The 18715-nt window shown below is 38.0% G+C and overlaps 1 protein-coding gene across 6 annotated transcripts in view; it reads left to right on the top strand.

The window, feature by feature from the left end:
• The window catches only part of VEZT (vezatin, adherens junctions transmembrane protein), an 86897-nt gene that overhangs the window by 53520 nt on the left and 14662 nt on the right, over positions 1-18715 (top strand). For 4 of the 6 annotated variants that reach the window (XM_039495703.1, XM_039495678.1, XM_039495692.1 and 1 more), the window contains 2 exons: positions 418-567; positions 13995-14148. In XM_039495703.1, the coding sequence (XP_039351637.1) occupies positions 418-567; positions 13995-14148 (304 nt within the window). The remainder of the gene's footprint in view (positions 1-417; positions 568-13994; positions 14149-18715) is intronic. The other 2 variants (XM_039495685.1, XM_039495723.1) reach the window with 1 other exon arrangement.

Genomic DNA, 18715 nt, shown 5'->3' with positions numbered 1-18715 from the left:
AGCTAAGGCATTAGTTGCATGTAGAGAGGTATGCATGAAATATACATACTTTTAAAACTTACAGTGGGCTTCTGTTATGTTCAGGTCAGAGTTCATTAGCCTTACAGTGTCTCTATACAGTGCTTTCTTTTTGTAGGACCTGATTCTGTACAATTGAGGTCCATAGGAATTTTGACATTGACTCTAATGGGAGCAGGAGCAGGACCTTTACTGAGTTGTTAATCTTTTTTCATTTAAAATTTTTAATGAAATGTATGACTGATACGGTAAAACTTTGTTGCTTTAATTATATGTATTGACCCATTATAAAAAAGGATTGTCTTTTGTAAATAAGGGATATGAAAGTGAAATTGATGTATTGTCTTGTTGAAATTTTTTAGGACATCTGTACAGTTGTATCACATTTTACTTTTCAAGTTTGCTTGACAGGGTCAGTGCCGCTTGCCCATTTAATAAAGCTGGACAGCATCCTAGTCAGCATCTCATCGGTCTTCGGAAAGCTGTTTACCGATCTGTCAGAGCCAACTTTCGAGCTTCAAGACTAGCTACTCTGTACATGCTGAAAAAATATCCTTTTTGTAAAAACCCACAAATGCAGATACTTATGAATGAATTACCTACCCATATAGATGGGCCACTTAATTGTCCTAATGAATAGAGCTGGCGCCCGTAGAAACTTGGGGTATCTAGTTAAATATATGCAAGAAGGAAGGGAAAGGGCTGCAAAGTGTCTTTTTTTTTTAAGCTATGCTTGAGACAGCACATTCTTAAAATATTTCATGTTTTTGTCACTGTGCAATCTGAGATGAGTTCTCCACTGTCTTGCAAACACGTGCCTTTTGTGTGAATATTGATGTGTGTGATTCAGTCCTTTCCCTTTCATTATTGATCTTACCCATCTTTATTTCCCTGCTTCCAAAATAACTTTCATCTCAACCACCTGCCCTCTCACTTTGTGTCTCCATTGCATATCTAGTCTCCAGATTAAAAGCTAAGTGATTTCCTATTTCATGAAAGCTGAATGGCACTGTTGCAACATAGGTTAGTCAAGGGGCACACGGAACAGTGAGGATTTTCTACTTCCAAAATCAAATGCGGTACTTCTCACAACCGATTCAAACTCTGTTTGCCAAAGCGTGAACCCATATTCCGTTGAAAAAATGACAGTAGGGTTACTTGATAGCTGTGCTGTATCTGTGCCAGAGTTGGGAAAATATCAGAAATGCCAATGTATTGCATTCAAATATACATGATTATATTTCTACCTCCCCAGAAAAATCATAAGCTTGGAAACTAATGTGCATTGTGAAAACCTGTCATTACCAATTATTGTTATATTTTCCTGGAATATGTGGTTTGGTTAATATTGATAGCACTCCCGGATGTTTGTGTAACAGGTGTAGTGATACTCCAGTTCAGAGGAAATAAGTGTTTATTCGTGGATCATTTATCTAGGGATGTGAATCCTGCTTTTGTGCTCAAGACATCACTGATTCATATCCTGAGATAGCCCTGGAGAGTAGACTGATTTTCTGTATATGGGAAGGGAAATGTAACCAGTCGTATCTAGAGTGGCTGAAACAATTTTATAAAAGTAACTTCAAACTCTGGATTGGATATAACTGAGAGTAACTTTAGGGGTTGGGGAAGAGAACTGAAAATGGGAACAATACATGTGGTCTTCTCAGAGATCCTTTTGTACCAGAGTGTAAAAAAAAAAAAAAAAGTATGCTCAGTATTGGATACTAACTGGTGTATAGAATAATAGGGTGGGAGAGAGGGTTACCTTGTACAGAACTATTTTGGTTTGGATTAGACTGGATCCACTTCAGCAGAAGGGTTGCCACCCTCTTAGCTTCAAAACTGGCAAGGGTGGTTATGTTAGCTTTATATTAGGAAATGAGAAAGAAGGAGATCTTTTGTTTAACTCAGAAAATTTGGCATTTACTTTTGCCTTACTTTGTATGGTTATCCCATAACAAAAGATTAATAGATGGCTCAGCCATGGAAATCATTAACGAAAAGCTGGAAGAAATGAGTGGGTTTTGAGGAAGGATTTGAAGGCAACATGTAGGGATGCTTGGCACACAGGAAAAGGGGTATTCTGGGCCGAGGGAGTAGCGTGGGAAAAGCACAAAGTTGAAGTGCAGAGAGCACAGACAGCATGTAGGTTATAGGAGTTGAGATTTAGGCACAGTCAGATCTGTGCAATGTATCTAAAGTGAGAATAAGAGGGTTGTATTTTAGGGGGGGGGTTAACACCCACCAGAACAATTTAGAGCAGCCTGAGGGTTGCCCCAAGTTACTCTGTCTTGTAATGGACCCTACTGACTATTGTGTCATCCGTGGATTGGTTGAATGTAGCGCATTCTAACCACAGCCTCCCCTACCCTTTTCACTCCTCCAGCATTGGGGACTACATAGAGCTGTCTTCATCAGCCAAGGATTTCTTCACATTACGGGATTTTCAGCTGCTCACTTAGGACAGCTTTAAGGGGCCTTTTGTGCCGCTAGAGTGGCCCACGGCAGGGAAAGGAAAGATTTAGAGGAGCTTGACTGTGTATAATTAGGGAATGATGTGATGAAATTAAGGAAAGGAATTTCAGTTGAATATCAGGAAAAGTTTAAATCCAGATTTTTCACTGCTATAAAGAACAAAAGTGGGGTTTTAAAAAAAAAATTTTTTTTTTCTGCAGAAAATCAGACCATGCATTAGACTGCAGTGGCTATAGGCTGTCCGAGTATGATTTAATCCATATTTAAAGGTGTTTATTGTGAGCATCTGAAAGACAGGAATGTAGTAGTACTATTGATGCAATATTTACACCACCTATAGCAATCTAATGTACTTTTTCTTAGGAAAAATATGCTTAACATTTGGCATAAAGTTTCAAAAGACCATTGAAATGAAATTTAGTTTTTCTGTTTTTTTTCAAATGACCTCAGAAGAAACTGCTAACTCTACTTGGATAAACTTTTTTTATTGCACTTGATGTACTACTTCTGCATTTTTTTTGCCAGATCAAGAGTATATCTCTGTGTCAAAGCAGGGGAAAACTGAATCCAGTTTGTTCAGTACAGCATTCTGAAATTTTAATATGTGAGAAATGCCTTTGGTTTTAAAAGAAAGTGAAATGCAGCACTCCAGCTAATATAGCTAAGCTAAAAGTTTAATTCCATTTTATTTGGTGACTGGTCCTCCTACTGGGTTCTCTACCTGTGAGTTCTCTTTATCTTATTTGAAGATGGACACGTTATCTTGATAACAGTGTGAACATAATAAATAAAACTTACTGTCTGATAGAGTTGATGATGAGGGATAGCTCAGTGGTTTGAGCATTGGCCTGCTAAACCCAGCGTTGTGAGTTTAATCCTTGAGGGGGCTATTTGGGGATTGGCCCTGCTTTGAGCAGGGGGTTGGACTAGATCTCCTGAGGTCCCTTCCAAACCTAATAATCTATGATTCTATGATCGTATGTTGAAATGCTGTCAACTGACTGGCTTCAGTACTGAAGGATTGACTCATTTTGATAGAGTGATAAAATTTAAAAGTGGGACCAGATCCTCACATGGTGTAAATATTCACAGTTTCATTCATTTTAATTACATATCCACTTAATTTGCTGAGGTTCTGGCCCATAAAAGATATAAAATCTGAATTGATGTAACACTGTGACAATTTTGATTTTTGTCAGGAAATACAAAATTTAGAGTTCTTTCAGTAACCTTGGCTTACTCACATTGCTCAGTGAGATGGTGTATTTTTGACTACTAATGTTATGTTGATACATATATATCTTGATCTATTTGATTCATATCTATGATCAGAAATATGTGCATAATTTGCATTCATTTCAGTAAGAGTGGTCATATCTGAATACAAATTTATGTTATGGTATTATATGCAGTGTGGCTGCTTTAAACTGTAGGCACTATATTTTTATATAAATAAAAAGTAGGGAGCAGTTCTCAAATATTATAGATGAGGCATGGCTGAAAGGAGTGTATCAGAGGAGCTCAGCTAACAACCTGACTGATAGATTTTTTTTTTTTTAATTATGGCTATTTGAAAAGTGTGAATGAATCCTGTGGCAATAGATGAGTAGACAAAGAGCAGCGATTTGCATAAAAGTGAATGATTAAATAAACTACATAGGTATGGGATATATTTATCGCATGGCTGTCACCTTCTCAGACATTTCTGGTATGTATTATTAAATGTACACTCTCCCCCACTAAAATGTCTATGCAGATTAGGGTCTCTTGGCGACCCAAAAAAAAAGCACCTTATGGGGACCAGAAACAGATCTGGCCGTGACAAACAAACATCATATTGTAGACACTTGTCTTATTTGTATCCTAATGTTATTGTATTCTTTGTGGTAGGATTAAATGTTTCCCTTTGGATATTCCTATGACACCCACATGTTGTTGTTACTGAGTGTTAAAAAACTTAATACATAGCTTTGCTCATAGCAGCACAGATTGCATACACCTGCTACTGTGTCATTATTCAGTCAAATTAGACTGGAGATTTAGCAACATATACCTAAGCTTTTACATGTTAGCCTGACAACTCCCTTCATTAACACTATATTTATTAGTGCAAATAAATTAATATCTAGGTAATTAAAATTTGCTGTAGTATAAAATATAACCATGTTGAGCAGTGTAAAAATTTCATTTAAAATGTAAGAAGAATTATCGCTTTCAGTTTATGTGACGCTTTCATATTGGATTCGATGGACCAGTAACTTTTTCTGAGATGGAAAATCTTCCACGCAAATTCTGAACTTGTTATGTTAAATGTCAGTCTTGCATTGTGGGAACAATATATAACTGCATCCTGTCACGTCTTTCTTTTTCAAAGCTGAGTCATTCATTACAAAGGGTACACTACTTCCACAAGCGTACTTCCTCAATAATAGAAGCAAGTACCTGCATGTGGAGAAGGTTTCTCTTTACTCAGACAAAGGGACTTCTCCATCACTTGACAGCTATAAAGGCTGCAGTCTGCACCATTGAAGTCAGTGGGATTTTCCACTTACAGTGAATGCAGGATTAAGATTGGATGGGTGACGTTTTATGACCTTTGTTATGCAGGGAGGTCAAACGACACAATTGTAATGGGCCTTCTCACCTTAAAATTCTGTGGGCCCTATCTTCAGCTGATGTAAATTAGTGTAGTGCTACTGAATTCAATGGAGCTGTACCAGTTTACACCCTCTGAGGAGCTGGCCATATGAATCTCTGAAACTCTCATTTTACTATAAATGGGAGAAATCCTCCTCGTGACAAAATGCAAACAATTCAGTAGCAAAAGAGAAGGTGGTGTTGTCTAGCTGCTAAGTGCAAGACATCTGGCTTTTTATTTCTAACTTTGTCATAAACTTGCTGTGTGACTGTGGGGCAAGTCTCTTAATGTCTTTTTACTTCAGTTTTACCTGTAAAGGTGTGGTAACATTTACCTATCTGACGTGAGTGTTGGGAAGCTTAATTCCTGAAAGTCTGTAAGGTTGTTTAATGTTCTGGGATGCTAAGTGCTACAGAAGTGCAGGTTTTGTTAGTTATTATTTGTTACCATATTAGTGACTGTCTACTGTTGGCAAATACACTTCTGTACAAGTCTATCAGTGGGGTAGATGTCAAGGTTACATACAGACTGACATTAGGGTGACAGTCCTGATATTTGGGGCTTTTTCTTATATAGTCGCCAATCACCCCATCCCAATTTTTCACACTTGCTATCTGGTCGCCCTAACTGACGTTGCCAGCTGCCCCATGTGTGCAGTGTGGTGAGTTAACTGCTATTAGTAAGAGATTCTGATATTTGGGGCCTTTTAGACCCAATCTGACCCTAAGATGCTGCTGCATACCCCGGTTTGATCTTATTTTAGCCTCTAGTACTTTTGCATCCTATGCGGATCATTTCTCAGCTTGGAAGCTCAGCCGGTTGTGACATTAAGGAAATAACATTTTAACGGAATAGGCTCTTACCACAACATATATAAACACAAGTGTGTGATATATTTCTCAGCTGTGTTGAGTTTGGGGAGACTTAAACCTTTGCTCTATTACTCCTGTTACTACTACTTTATGACAATCTAGTTATTGCATCAAGAAACATTGAAAAAACACAGTGCAGGTTTTTTTAATTCTTTAAATAAAAGTGAAGGAAATGGTAGGTCAAATGTTGTAAAATACACCCATTTGGTGATGAGTTACTGTCTGTGTTAAGACAGGATTTTTTCTGTGCAATAGCTATCCTACTAACTCAAGTATGGCCATGGCATCTTGAAAATTCTTTGTTTAATATTGTATACGTATGTATAATTTGGTCCATTTGTACAAAACCAGGCATGTTTACTATTGTACAGAATCTCGAATAAGTAGGTGCTTAATGCATAGTTTTACTGCATTTTTTAAAACAAATTGCTAAAAGTATCTGATACAGAAGTTAAGCGATATGGACAATTGGATAAAAAAACCCAAACAAAAGTGTCCTCTGCAACATGCTGAGCACCTCCTGTAAGGCGGAGCATGGAGCATGCTCAACTCCGACACAAGTCAATGAGCAATACCCTACTTCACTGGAGTTGTTGATGCAAGGCAGGTGCAGTGGGAGGTGAACTTATTCAGAGTCTTACAACATTTTCACCAATTTGCATTTATGAAGTGCATTAGTTCCTTTCATGGAAATTGCTTTTTAAGTGCCTAGTAATCATATTTATATACTGTTACATACCACCATTGGTGAGCATGGTGCTTTATAGGCAAATAAAATGAAGTTGCTGCCCTGAAAATTAGCTGAATAATCTGCACTATATATTAGAAATTTTGTACTGTGTTTTGCTTTAACAAGATACTTTGCCTTCTCTTGCTCCCAAGTTGTTAATGAAATAAGGTAAATAGATTAATGAAATAAAAATGTTTGTACAAACACATGGAAAACTGTACACACACATGGCTACCTAGTTTAGCTACTGAATTTTGACTTTGATTGGAATCACTAGCTGATACTTATATAAATAAATATATATATATTTTACCTCACTAGTTTGAGCATTGGCCTGCTAAACCCAGGGTTGTGAGTTCAATCCTTGAGGGGGCCACTTTGGGATCTGGGGCAAAAATCAGTACTTGGTCCTGCTAGTGAAGGCAGGGGGCTGGACTCGATGACCTTTTGAGGTCCCTTCCAGTTCTAGGAGATAGGTATATCTCCAATTATTATATTACATAAATGGGTTTGTTTCAAGGAAAAATATGTTCAAGTAGTATATTCATTATTGGTAATTCTTGAGATTTTTATAAAAAATTCATCATATTTGGGTTGTTTTTTTTTTTAAATCCCTAGCTACTGATGGTTTGTGATTAGGTGAGAATCTCTGTTTTCATTTAATAAAAAACATAAGTGTCTGTTCCTCATGGTTGTGGTGAAAAAGTTTGAAAATATTACCCAGTTGTACCCTTAACATTCAAAAACCAGCAAAGAATCCTGTGGCACCTTATAGACTAACAGACATTTTGCAGCATGAGCTTTCGTGGGTGAATGCGCACTTCGTCGGATGCAACAGATCTAGTGGATCTGTTGTTTAATATCTCATTGGGCATTCACCCACGAAAGCTCATGCTGCAAAACATCTGTTAGTCTATAAGGTGCCACAGGATTCTTTGCTGCTTTTACAGAACCAGACTAACACGGCTACCTCTCTGATATTCAAAAACCAGAAGACCAATAAAAAAAAAAACCTACCAAATTTTATTATTTTCTTAAAATATCATGACTTTCAAGCAAATCTCATTATTGGGGGAGGGGGACGGCTGACTCATGATTTTTGAATGCTTGGGGATTGGCAGTATTGTAAATTTGTGTATGGGTTAGGGATAATAAATTATGCATTACCAAGTTAAGTGAAAGATCATTTTTATTTAGCAACTTTTGTTTAAAAATCTTATGTCTCCTTAAAAAATGGGCACAGAAGTGGAAGTTGAGCATTGTTTAAATAAAACTTCTCTAGCGTATTTTCTTTGCTCCCACACACACACACACGTGTACAAGAGGTTTTAAGGGATTGATGTGCATTCAGTCAGCATACACTAAAGAATGTCATGTTAATCAGCAAAGTATGATTACAGATCCCCTCAAGAGTTCAGTTATCTTGTGGTATCCATACCGTAGGATTGCTTCTTGAGTCTTTCTAGGATTGCTTCCAGTCTTTTTATGTTGAAACATAAAGTAAAATACCTTGATCTCCGGAGTGTTCTAGTTATTTCTAGAATTTTTCAACTGTCAGGTATATGATTAAAGTTCATTTCATTTTAGAATAATTTAAAGTCACCATTACAGTGCTTCATCTTGATCTTATCAAATTAGCATTAACATTCCTGCAATCTAGTGGATCTGTTGTTTAATATCTCACTGGGATTCTAAACAACCTTTTAAAAATAAATTCAGATTTGTTTGTATTAGAAGACACTGATGCTTTTGTAATTATATCCTGTCTTCTTGCCTTAGTTATATAAAGATAATTGTAAATTTCAACTCTGAAAGGCACTGTAGAGTAGTGGTATATAAATCCAGAACTAATGTTCAACTCTATGTACAACCCTACCGTTATATATATTGTCTTCTGCAATGTTTTCTTTAACATGAGTCAGAAATCCTCCCTTGCTCCCAGTCTGCAGTTATTAATCCTATGCAGAGTACAAAACTGCATATGAACTAAAAAATGAAATCTATTGAGATCACATTACTAAACCTGCATTATAAGTTCTTCATGCTGCTAGAGAACATTTGTTGCAGAGAGAGATTAAAAGGCTCTTCAGTTAAACTTTCAAAGGTTCAATCTTAAAGATTGTGGCCTGATTTTTTTTCCATCTCAGGAAAGGACAGGCTTGGTAATCCCAGTACTCCACATCCTCCTGGGTTAATTTAAAACATTGGATCCTGCTAACACCTACATGTTTACATGAGTCAGTAACTGATTGCAGCATATTACATTCCTGGGTAACTGGCATTACAGGCTTTTCTTTGCCCTATTACTGGGATGCCTGAAGAGCTGTAATTAGGCTTTTGTCTAATTTAGGTTACTGAAGCTTCATTACAGGCGCTGCTTTTTCTGCTCAAGTGGTAAAATTATTTTCTAGAGCAGATTTTTTTGTTTTGTTTTAGTCCTGTGAGAATTAAACAGGTGGAAAATCATTTGAGTCTGGGTGTGAAAGGGTGGAACTTGTAACTAACTATCCCAGAAAACAATTTAGCTGGCTGGGCAGGAGACCAGTGCCTCTTCTGGGCCTTATATGATCCCAGAGGAAGGGAGCAATTGCGTTTGCAAACCCAAATCAAAACAGAAATTAAAGAAACGTGGTTTGAATTAAATCTTTTCCCCCCTTAGGACTTTATAAGAGAAACATTTTCAGAGTTCTGCAGGGTAAAGTTTTCTGTAGATGTATTATAGCAATTCAATATTTCCAGATGAAAGTTTTCTATTTTGTGACCAGATAGCCTAAATGCTCAAAAATCATGACTCATCTCCCACCACCCACCACAAAAAAAAAAAAATTGGCTTAAAATCATGAGGGTTTGTGGGGTTTTTTTTGTTTGTTTTGGTATTTTTTTGGATTTGGGTTTGTTTTTTTTAAAGAACATGGTATCTTTTTGTTTGCCGCTTGGGTTGGGGGCGTTAGGTTATATCCACTTTGCATTTTTCAAGCATTTCTCCACATCCAAAAGCTAGAAAACATTTTGTTGTTGTTGTTGTGTTTTGTTGGAAGCTGAGATTCTCATGCAATCTCAATTCCAGCAGCTCAGACTTTAGGTAAAATACCAGATATTGCAAAAGTTGGTAACACTTGATACCCTCCACGAAGTAAAACTACTACAAAGCATGTAACTTATACAGCATATTCTGAATAGAGCAGGCATTCATTAAGGTTTGAAATCATTCAAGCCTCTAACTCAAAATCCTAAATATATTGAAGCACAGGACTGGCAAACACTAGGGATGAGACAAATAGAAAGCTTTCAGTGTTCACAGAATATCAAATAGTAGGGTTGATAATAAAAGGATTACCATGTACCTACCAGTAACACACACACCATCTACTACAGAGGGCCTGGAACTGAGTGAGCAAGAAAGTTGGGCATCAGGAGAGAATGGGATTCTGGATCTGGTGATGTAGTAAGAGGCAGTGGAGAGGGGTGAAATGAGGCTATTCACATATAAAATGGCTGCTGCCCATGGTGGTGGCTTCCATATTATGTTCTCATAACTCATATTCTCTCTTTTTATTTTTGTGTGGCTGCTGGGGAGAGGAAGCAGGATGTATCTGATGATAGTCAGACCTACTTACCTTTTGCTACATACAACCACCATCAAGACAGCCCAGAAATGGGACTAAATCAGCTCATGGATGGAAGAACAGCTGGTTGAATCTGAGCAAGTCAGAGTTTATGTTGGTGGGCAGAGGAAAGCACACTGAAGAGTTTGTAGCCACGGTGCATTCTCCTTTTGGTTGAAAGCACACATCCACTATTGGACAATTCAGGGTGTGGTGTAGGCATGTTCCAAGAGTCCTTGCTGACATTAATCCCTAACATAGGAGCCTCTGTGAGTAACACTTTCTCCAGTTGGTGAGCAGACTCTGTCCCATCCTGGTGGACTCTGACTTAGCCTCAGCTATTCAAACCTTTGTCAACCCCTTTCTAGACTGCAGCAATGCAAGATACCTGGGTATGAAGCCTTCATTGCTTAGGCAACTCCAGCTAATACAGAACACTGCAGTATGTCTGCTCAGCAACACAGGCTACCACAAACACATTAAAACTGTCTTAGTCTCTCAACGCTAGTTTCCCGTAGATTATCAAGTCAAGTTAAGTTCTGAGTCCTTACCCTCAAAGTACTCCATGGCCTGGGTCCAGAATACCTAAAATATCACCTAAATTTCCAGGATGAAGACCATGGTTGACAACTCTGGTCCTAAGGCACAATGGAATTCTCTAAGGGTAAAGCTTGTCAGTTCAGGAGACAGAACTTTCTTGGAGGCTTGCTTGAGACTGTGGAACAAACTCCCACAGGAACTAAGGACCATCACAAATCTCACCACCTTCTGCTCCAAGAGCAAGGAGCGCTTCTTCAACCTGGCTTCTCTAACTTAAACCCGGAGCAGTATATACATTTAAAACAAAACTAACCCTACCAAAATAAGACTACGTTGCCTGCACAGTTCTCCCACTGGGGAGAGGATGAGAGAGAATGAACCACATGTGACAGATGGAAGTCATATCTTGTAATGCACTACTGGAAGTTGCTCAGATACGTGTGTGTGCTGAGTGCAGAATAATAACCTATTTAGAATAATGCAGAATAGAATAGAATTTGAATAGTCAAGATGCCAATATTTGTATACAGATTTAACGTGAATATACTGTTTTGTTCCATTTATAGAAAGTACATTACCCTTAGCAGCAAAGGTGTTAGAATCACTTACTTTTAAAGACAAGATTCTATAGACTAATATAACCCAAAACAATATGACTGCTGTGAGGTACTTCAACATCTATGTTTTGATTTTTGGTGACATTAAAGCCTTGCAGTTGAAAAAAGTACTACAGGGCGCTACTTCAGTATTGTGGCTATAACCTGACATAATTTGGAACTGAAATTTTACACTTGATATCCTGTTACTTGCATCATTGCTTGTCACTTTATATCCTAGCAAAACCTCAGACCAGTTTTCCAGCTGTTCCAAAACTTTTTATGGTAGTGTAGTCATTGACTTGCCACAAAAATGTTACTTCAGATTTGTATAGTATCATTGACCCTACGGAGGATTTGCCATCCTTTAATGCTATGGTTCATTACTTTTACTTCACAATTCTTGTATTTATTGACATTAAACTTTATTAAGCTTCTATATTTGTAAGAATATTTTCCTGTGAAGGTATGTTATTTTTGCTCTGCAATACAATACATTGAAAAGTACTGCATCCATTATGTAGTCTATAGAATTTGGACGATATTAGGAGTTTCCTATAAATTGGCACAGATGGTTTATAAAGCTCATTACTCTCTTCAGCATGCAGAGCTAAGTATTTTATGTTTTCAAAAATCAAGTGAAAATAACTTGTTAGCTAGAAGGAAAATATAAAATGTGACTGCAAAGCTATAGCATCATTCAACAGAGACCTCTCCCTTTATGCCCAACTTCACTATTCATTGTACATTAAAACACCTGTATTTTTGGTGACATAAACCTGGTAGCATGATTCTTTGATATACTTTGTACCTCTCATCTTCCCAAACAAAACAACAAACAGGCACACATGCTGTTTTTGGAGAAAACTGAGTAATTGCTGTTGAGACAGGGAACCTGCAGATATGAGTATTACAGTAGAAGCTCACTAAGAGTATGTCTACACTGCAATTAAAAACCCTGGGCTGGCCAAGCCAACTGACTAGAGCTTGCAGGGCTCAAACTAAGGGACCATTTAATTGTAGTGTAGACATCTGCGCTTGGGCTGCAGCATGAGCTCTGGGTCACTGTGCTCTGACAGGGTACTAGAGCCTGAATCAGTGCTGGCTCCAGGCACCAGCGAAGGAAGCAAGTGCCTGGGGTGGCCCATAGAAAGGAGTGGCAGTCCGTCCGTTGTTGGGGCGGCACATCCGGGTGTGCAGAGGCAATTCAGCGGCAGGTCCTTCAGTCCCTCACTTCCTCTTTGGCGGTAGCTCAATCGCGCCGCTTCTGTCTTCGGCAGCAATTCGGTGGCAGGTCCTTCACTAATCAGTTTTTTCTTGGGGGGGCAGCAAAAAAGCTCAGGCCATGGCCAGCTCCAATATCTACACCGTAATCAAACAGCCCCTTAGCCTGAGTCAGCTGGCATGGGCCAGCCATAGGTTTTTAATTTCAATGTAGACATAACCCTTTGGATCTCATCCAAAGCCAATTGAAGTCAATAGAAAGATTCCCATTAATTTCAGTGTGTTTATGATCAGTCCTTAAGGCCCCAAGCCTGCAAGCATTTTTCTGTGTGCTTAACTTTATGCCTGTGAGAAGTCTCATTTGAGCAGTTACTTCAATGGGATTACTCACATGCGTAAGGTTAAGCACGTACTTAAGTATTTGTATGATCATGCTGATAACTGTGCAACCCATTGCTGATCACCTAATTTTGCAAATGATTAAGTAGGTGAATATAATGAAACAAAGATACTTCCCCATAAAATACGTTTTCACTTATTTTGACTTATCGTTTGACAATATATTGTAGCTACTACAGAAGTAGGTACTCTGGTATACTATGTTCATAAAATGTATTAAAGAAATTAAGTTTTAGTGACATGAGATCTTACTACACGCCATATTATAGCTGAGAAGTTTGTGAGACTGATCAATTTATTTGCATCAGCAATGTGAAAATTTGGGATTTTCTACTATTCATGTAAGAAATTTCAAAGAACTACTTTTTAAAAACCTCCAGATATGGCATTTTCTCTAATATTGCTCATCCTCCACAAAAAATAATTCATAGGGAAATCGCCTATCCTGGTTATCCTGACTTATATAAAACACACAAACCATGAAACGTGCATTACCCAAAATTTTCTTGTCTCTGGCAGTATTGCTCTTAACTTGTTGAATGTGTACTTTTTAATTTTAAGGCTGTCATTAGAGTTTATTGTGAACTAGCTCTTTGATGGTTCTGCAGAGATTTCCTCAATTAAAAGGACTGCAGGGATTATTTATTAGCTGTTTAATATCTTTATTGTTGCAGTACTCTTTGTCTACAACTTATTGTACACATTTCAGCCTTTAAAACCTACGGTTGTACGATGATCACTTAAAACTGGACGTGGACTGAGTGTGCTCACCAGTAACTTGCCAGAAAGTAAGATCCTTAGTAATTGTAGATTAGTTGCTTTGCCCCTCTCCCCCCACACCCTCTCTGTTCAATACAAAAGCTTCTTTGTTAACTGCTTTAACTCTGACTAAACCTACCCTCTGAATGCGGAGAGTGACAATGTGACCAACTACATCTGCGTAGTTCCTTTTAAGGAACTGGGTCTGGGTCTGAGTCTGAGTGAAGAGCAGGTGTCCGAAGAGGAGGCACACAACCACACAGATGGCTTCAGCCTGCCTGCACTCAAGGTAATCCATCCTAGAAGGGAGAATGCATGCTTACATATACAGACTTATGCAAATCCATTTCAGTTGTGACAGTGCCCTGCTGTTTGTTGTTTCAGATATCTGATTTTTCTCCCCCTGCTTTTATCAGTCTGTAGTAGTCGAGTACATTTAAAGCGCCCCGAGTGAAATTCATGAATGCTCCAGAAGTTCATCTTGCATATTTTTACAACTATTGGCTTTTCAGAGGATTTCATTCAACATTTAATTAAAGAAATTGATGTGCAGTGCAGAATAGGGTGTTGTGTTGTCTAAATCATTCTTTTATTTAGCAAAAAAAAAAATTGCCATTCACTAATCAGTCTCTTCCCAAATGTTGTATTTAATGCTATGATTTAATCAGTGCTGATGAAAAAGTCCATAAAGTAATTTCTCAATTCGTACGTGTCTCTGAGCTAATCCCTTGCTACTCATCTTGACTTGAACCAAAAGAGAGACATTCCAAACATGTACATTGCTGGTAGTTAAAAATGGAAAAAGCCGCATTTATTTATGCAGTAGGGTTCATAAGCTGAACACCTAGCATCATGAATCACTGTGCTACTTTGATCTCTAAAAATGTTTAAACAGAATGGCAGACATCTAATGATCTTTAAACTAGGAATTTGGGCAAGATGATTGGGAGATCCTCATTTAATCTCCATGCATAATTCTAATATTGAGTGGGAGGAAAATCAAGTAAAAGAGGATACAGTAATGGAGAGAAGAAAAATAGAGTGTAGGAGAATGGACAAGAGGAAAGATAGTGTTAATACCAATGACAGTAACAGCCAGATAGGTAATACGGGTAGTAAAATGACTGTACCTAAGCGGGTGAGGAATCTTAATGAAGCCAAGCAGAAACAACTAAGATGTGTTTACACCAATGCAAGGAGCCTAGATAACAAAATGAAGGAACTAGAACTGGTGCAGAAAGTGAAACCAGATGTTATAGCAATAACACAAACATGGTGGAATAGGAGTTATGACTGGAATGCAGATATTGATGGGTATGTGCTGTTCAGTAAAGACAGAAATTAAGGTTAAAAGTGGTAGAGTAGCATTGAATATTAATGAGGAGGAGACTGAAAAGAAATTAAAAGTGATGGAATGGATAAAACAAAATCTGTTTGAGTCAAAATCACTTTGGGGAAGAAGGGTAACAGATGCTCCACAGGGATAGCACTTGGGATCTGATACAGATCCTGAGGATCTGATTTGGATATAGAAAGGGACCTCTTTAGTATTTTTAATTAAGAAAATATTACTGGAAATTGTGTGATTATAGGAGACTTTAATTTCTTAAATATAGATTGGAGGACAAGTGCTACTAATAATGATAGCTGACAGATTTCTTCACCACATAGTCATTGAACCAACAAGAGATTATGACATTTTGAATTTAGTATTGCTAAGTAGTGAGGACCTCAGAGAAGAACTGGCTGTAGAGGACAACCTTGGCTAGAGTAATCATGAGTTAACTCAGTTTAAACTAAATGAAAGGATAAACAAAAATAGATCTGTAACTCGAGTCCTTGATTTCAAAAGGACAAACTTTAAACAATTAAGGGAATTAGTTAGGGAAGTGGACTGGACTGAAGAACTAGAGTATCTGAATATGGAGGATGCTTGGAGTTAGGTTTTGCAACTTTGACTTACAGTATCTGGAGCATGCATCCCAGGCAAGGGGCAAAAAATCATAGGGAAGGTAAATTTGTTCAAACTGGATGGACAAAGAAAGCCAACAAGGAATGGAAGAAGATATGGATCAGCAAGGAAAACTGCCTCTTGCAGGTCAGAAAGTTGTAGGGGAAAAGTGAGATCTGCCAAAAGCCAAGCAGAGCTGGACCTTCCAAAGGAAATTAAAACCAACAATAAAAGATGCTTTACCCATATAATTTAATTTAAAAAAAAAAAAAAGGAAAGAAAAGTGGGATCACTAAGCACTGAGTATTTGGTAGAGATTAAAGAAAATCTAGGTATGGCCTAGCACCTAAATGAATATTTTGCCTCAGTTTTCAATAAGAGTAATGAGGAGTTTGGGGACAGTGGCAGGATGGCTAATAGGAACTAGGATATGGAAGAGAAATTACCACATTCAAGCTAAAAGCCAAAATTAGTCAGCTTAATGGGACAAAATCAGGAGGCCTGGACAACCTCCATCCAAGAATGTTAAAGGAACCAGCACATGAAATTGCAAGCCCCATAGGAAAGATTTTTAATGAATACAGAAACTTGGGCATCATACCCTATGAGTGCAAACATAGTACTTATATTTAAGAAAGGAAAATACATGATCTGGGGAACTACAAGCCTGTTGGTTTGACCTCAGTTGTATGCCAGGTCTTAGAACAAATTTTGACAGAGAGAGAGCTTAAGGACTCAGAGGTAAATGATGACTGGGATAAAATATGACATGGTTTTACAAAAGGTATCGTTCAGACCAACCCGATTTCTTTCTTTGAGAAAATAACTGATTTTGTGGACAAAGGAAATGCACTAGAACTATTTTACCTGGATTTCAGTAAAGCATTTGATACAGTTCCACATGGGAAATTATTTGTTACATTGGAGAAGGTGGCGATTAATACGAGAATTGAAAGGTGCTTAAGGAACTAGTTAAAGGGAAGATTATAATGCATCATTCTGTGAAAGGTGAACTGTCAGGCTGGAGGGAGATTACTGGTGCAGTTCCTCAAAGTTTGGTCTTGGGACCAATCTAATTTAACATTTTCATTAATGACCTTGGCAGAAAAAGTAGGAGTGTGCTAATAAAATTTGTGGATGACACAAAGTTGGGAGGTATTGCCAACATGGAAGAGGACCAGAATATCATACAACCTTGAGAACTGGGAGTAATAGAAATGGGATGAAGTTTAATAGTGCAGGGTCATGCGCTGAGAGATTAACAACAAGAATTTTTGCTATGAGCTGGAGACTTAACAGTTGGAAGCGACAAAGAAGGAAAAAGATGTTCAATCACAGGATGACTGTAAGCTGTGGCTATGAAAAAAGCTAATACAATCCTAAGATGCATCAGGTGAAGTATTTCCAGTAGAAACAGGGAAGTATTATTGCCATTATACAAGGCACTGGGGAGACCTAATCTGGAATACTGTGTGCAGTTCTGGTCTCCTATGTTTCAGAAAGATTAATTCAAACTGGAATAGGTGCAGAGAAGGTCTACTAGGATAATTAGAGGAATGAAGAACTCGCCTTAGGAAAGGAGACTTAAGGAGCTTGGCTTGTTTAGCCTAGCAAAATGAAGGCTGACGTGAGATATGATTGCTCTCTATAAATGCATCGGAGGGATAAACACTGGGGAGGGAGAGGAGATATTTAGGATAAGGGTCAGTGCTGGTACAAGAACAAATGGATACAAACTGGCCATCAACAAGTTTAGGCTTGAAATTAGGTGACGGTTTCTAACCATCAGAGGAGTGAAGTTCTGGAACAGCCTTTCAAAGGGAGCAGTGGGAGCAAAAAACTTAACTTGTTTCAAGACTGAGCTTGTTATGTTTATGGAGGGGATGGTATGATGAGATTGCCTAAAATGGCATATGGCCCATCCGCGACTGCTATTAGCAAATATCTCCAACAACTGGAGATGGAACACTAGATGGGGAGGGCTCTGAGTTACTACAGAGAATTCTTTCCCAGGTGTCTGGCTGGTGGGTCATGCCCATATGCTCATGGTTTAACTGAGCACCATATTTGGTGTTGGGAAGACATTTTCTGCTAGGTTAGATTGGCAGAGACATCGGGGGATGCAGGGAGAGGGAGGGAGGGTTCGCCTTCATCTGCCAGTGCTGTCACTTGCTGGTTTGAACTAGAATGAATGTTTGATTCTCTGCAGCTTGAAGTCTTGAGGACTTCAGTAACTTAGCCAGAGGTTATGGGCCTATTACAGGAATGGATGGGTTAAGTTGTGTGGCCTGCAGTTTGCAGGAGGTCAGACTAGATGATATGATGGTCCCTTCTGGCCTTTGAGTCTGAGTCTTTCTTCTTTTTGAGATATTGAATATCCCAAGTTTGCATAAGTAAATGTGTGCTATTGAAAGAAGATCTCATCTCTTCAAAAGTCTGATGGTTTTCAGTTCAGGTATTTTTTATTTTATCTTAGAAAAATTCATTATTGTTTTACTCTTGTTAGTTTTATTGTATTATATTTTATTCAGTAATCTCATAACTTAATTTCTTTTGACCTAGCAGTAAATATTGTCAGTAATAAAGACTGATAAGCTTTGAGGCTTAGTTTTGAGTAGACAGCTTTGCTAAATCGCAGCTTTTGGTTTTCATAAATTGCAGTTCTAGTAGGAATTATGCAGACCAAGTTACTTTTCCACTCTTCTTTGGGCAGTTGATTTAAACCAGTTCAAACCCCACTGTGGACACTTAAAAATCAGTTAATAACTGGCTTATATCAATTTTAGCTTAATTTGTTAACCAATCATCTTGTAACCTGGTTGTGACATAATTGAACAAAATTCATCAATATAAGCCAATTTTGTTTCCATATGTGGATTTCCACCAGTGTAATAAAATAGACTTA

The sequence above is a fragment of the Mauremys reevesii genome, linkage group 1 (genome assembly GCF_016161935.1).
Source record: "Mauremys reevesii isolate NIE-2019 linkage group 1, ASM1616193v1, whole genome shotgun sequence".
NCBI classification, from domain to species: Eukaryota; Metazoa; Chordata; order Testudines; family Geoemydidae; genus Mauremys; species Mauremys reevesii.
This window is presented reverse-complemented; position numbering and strand designations above follow the sequence as displayed.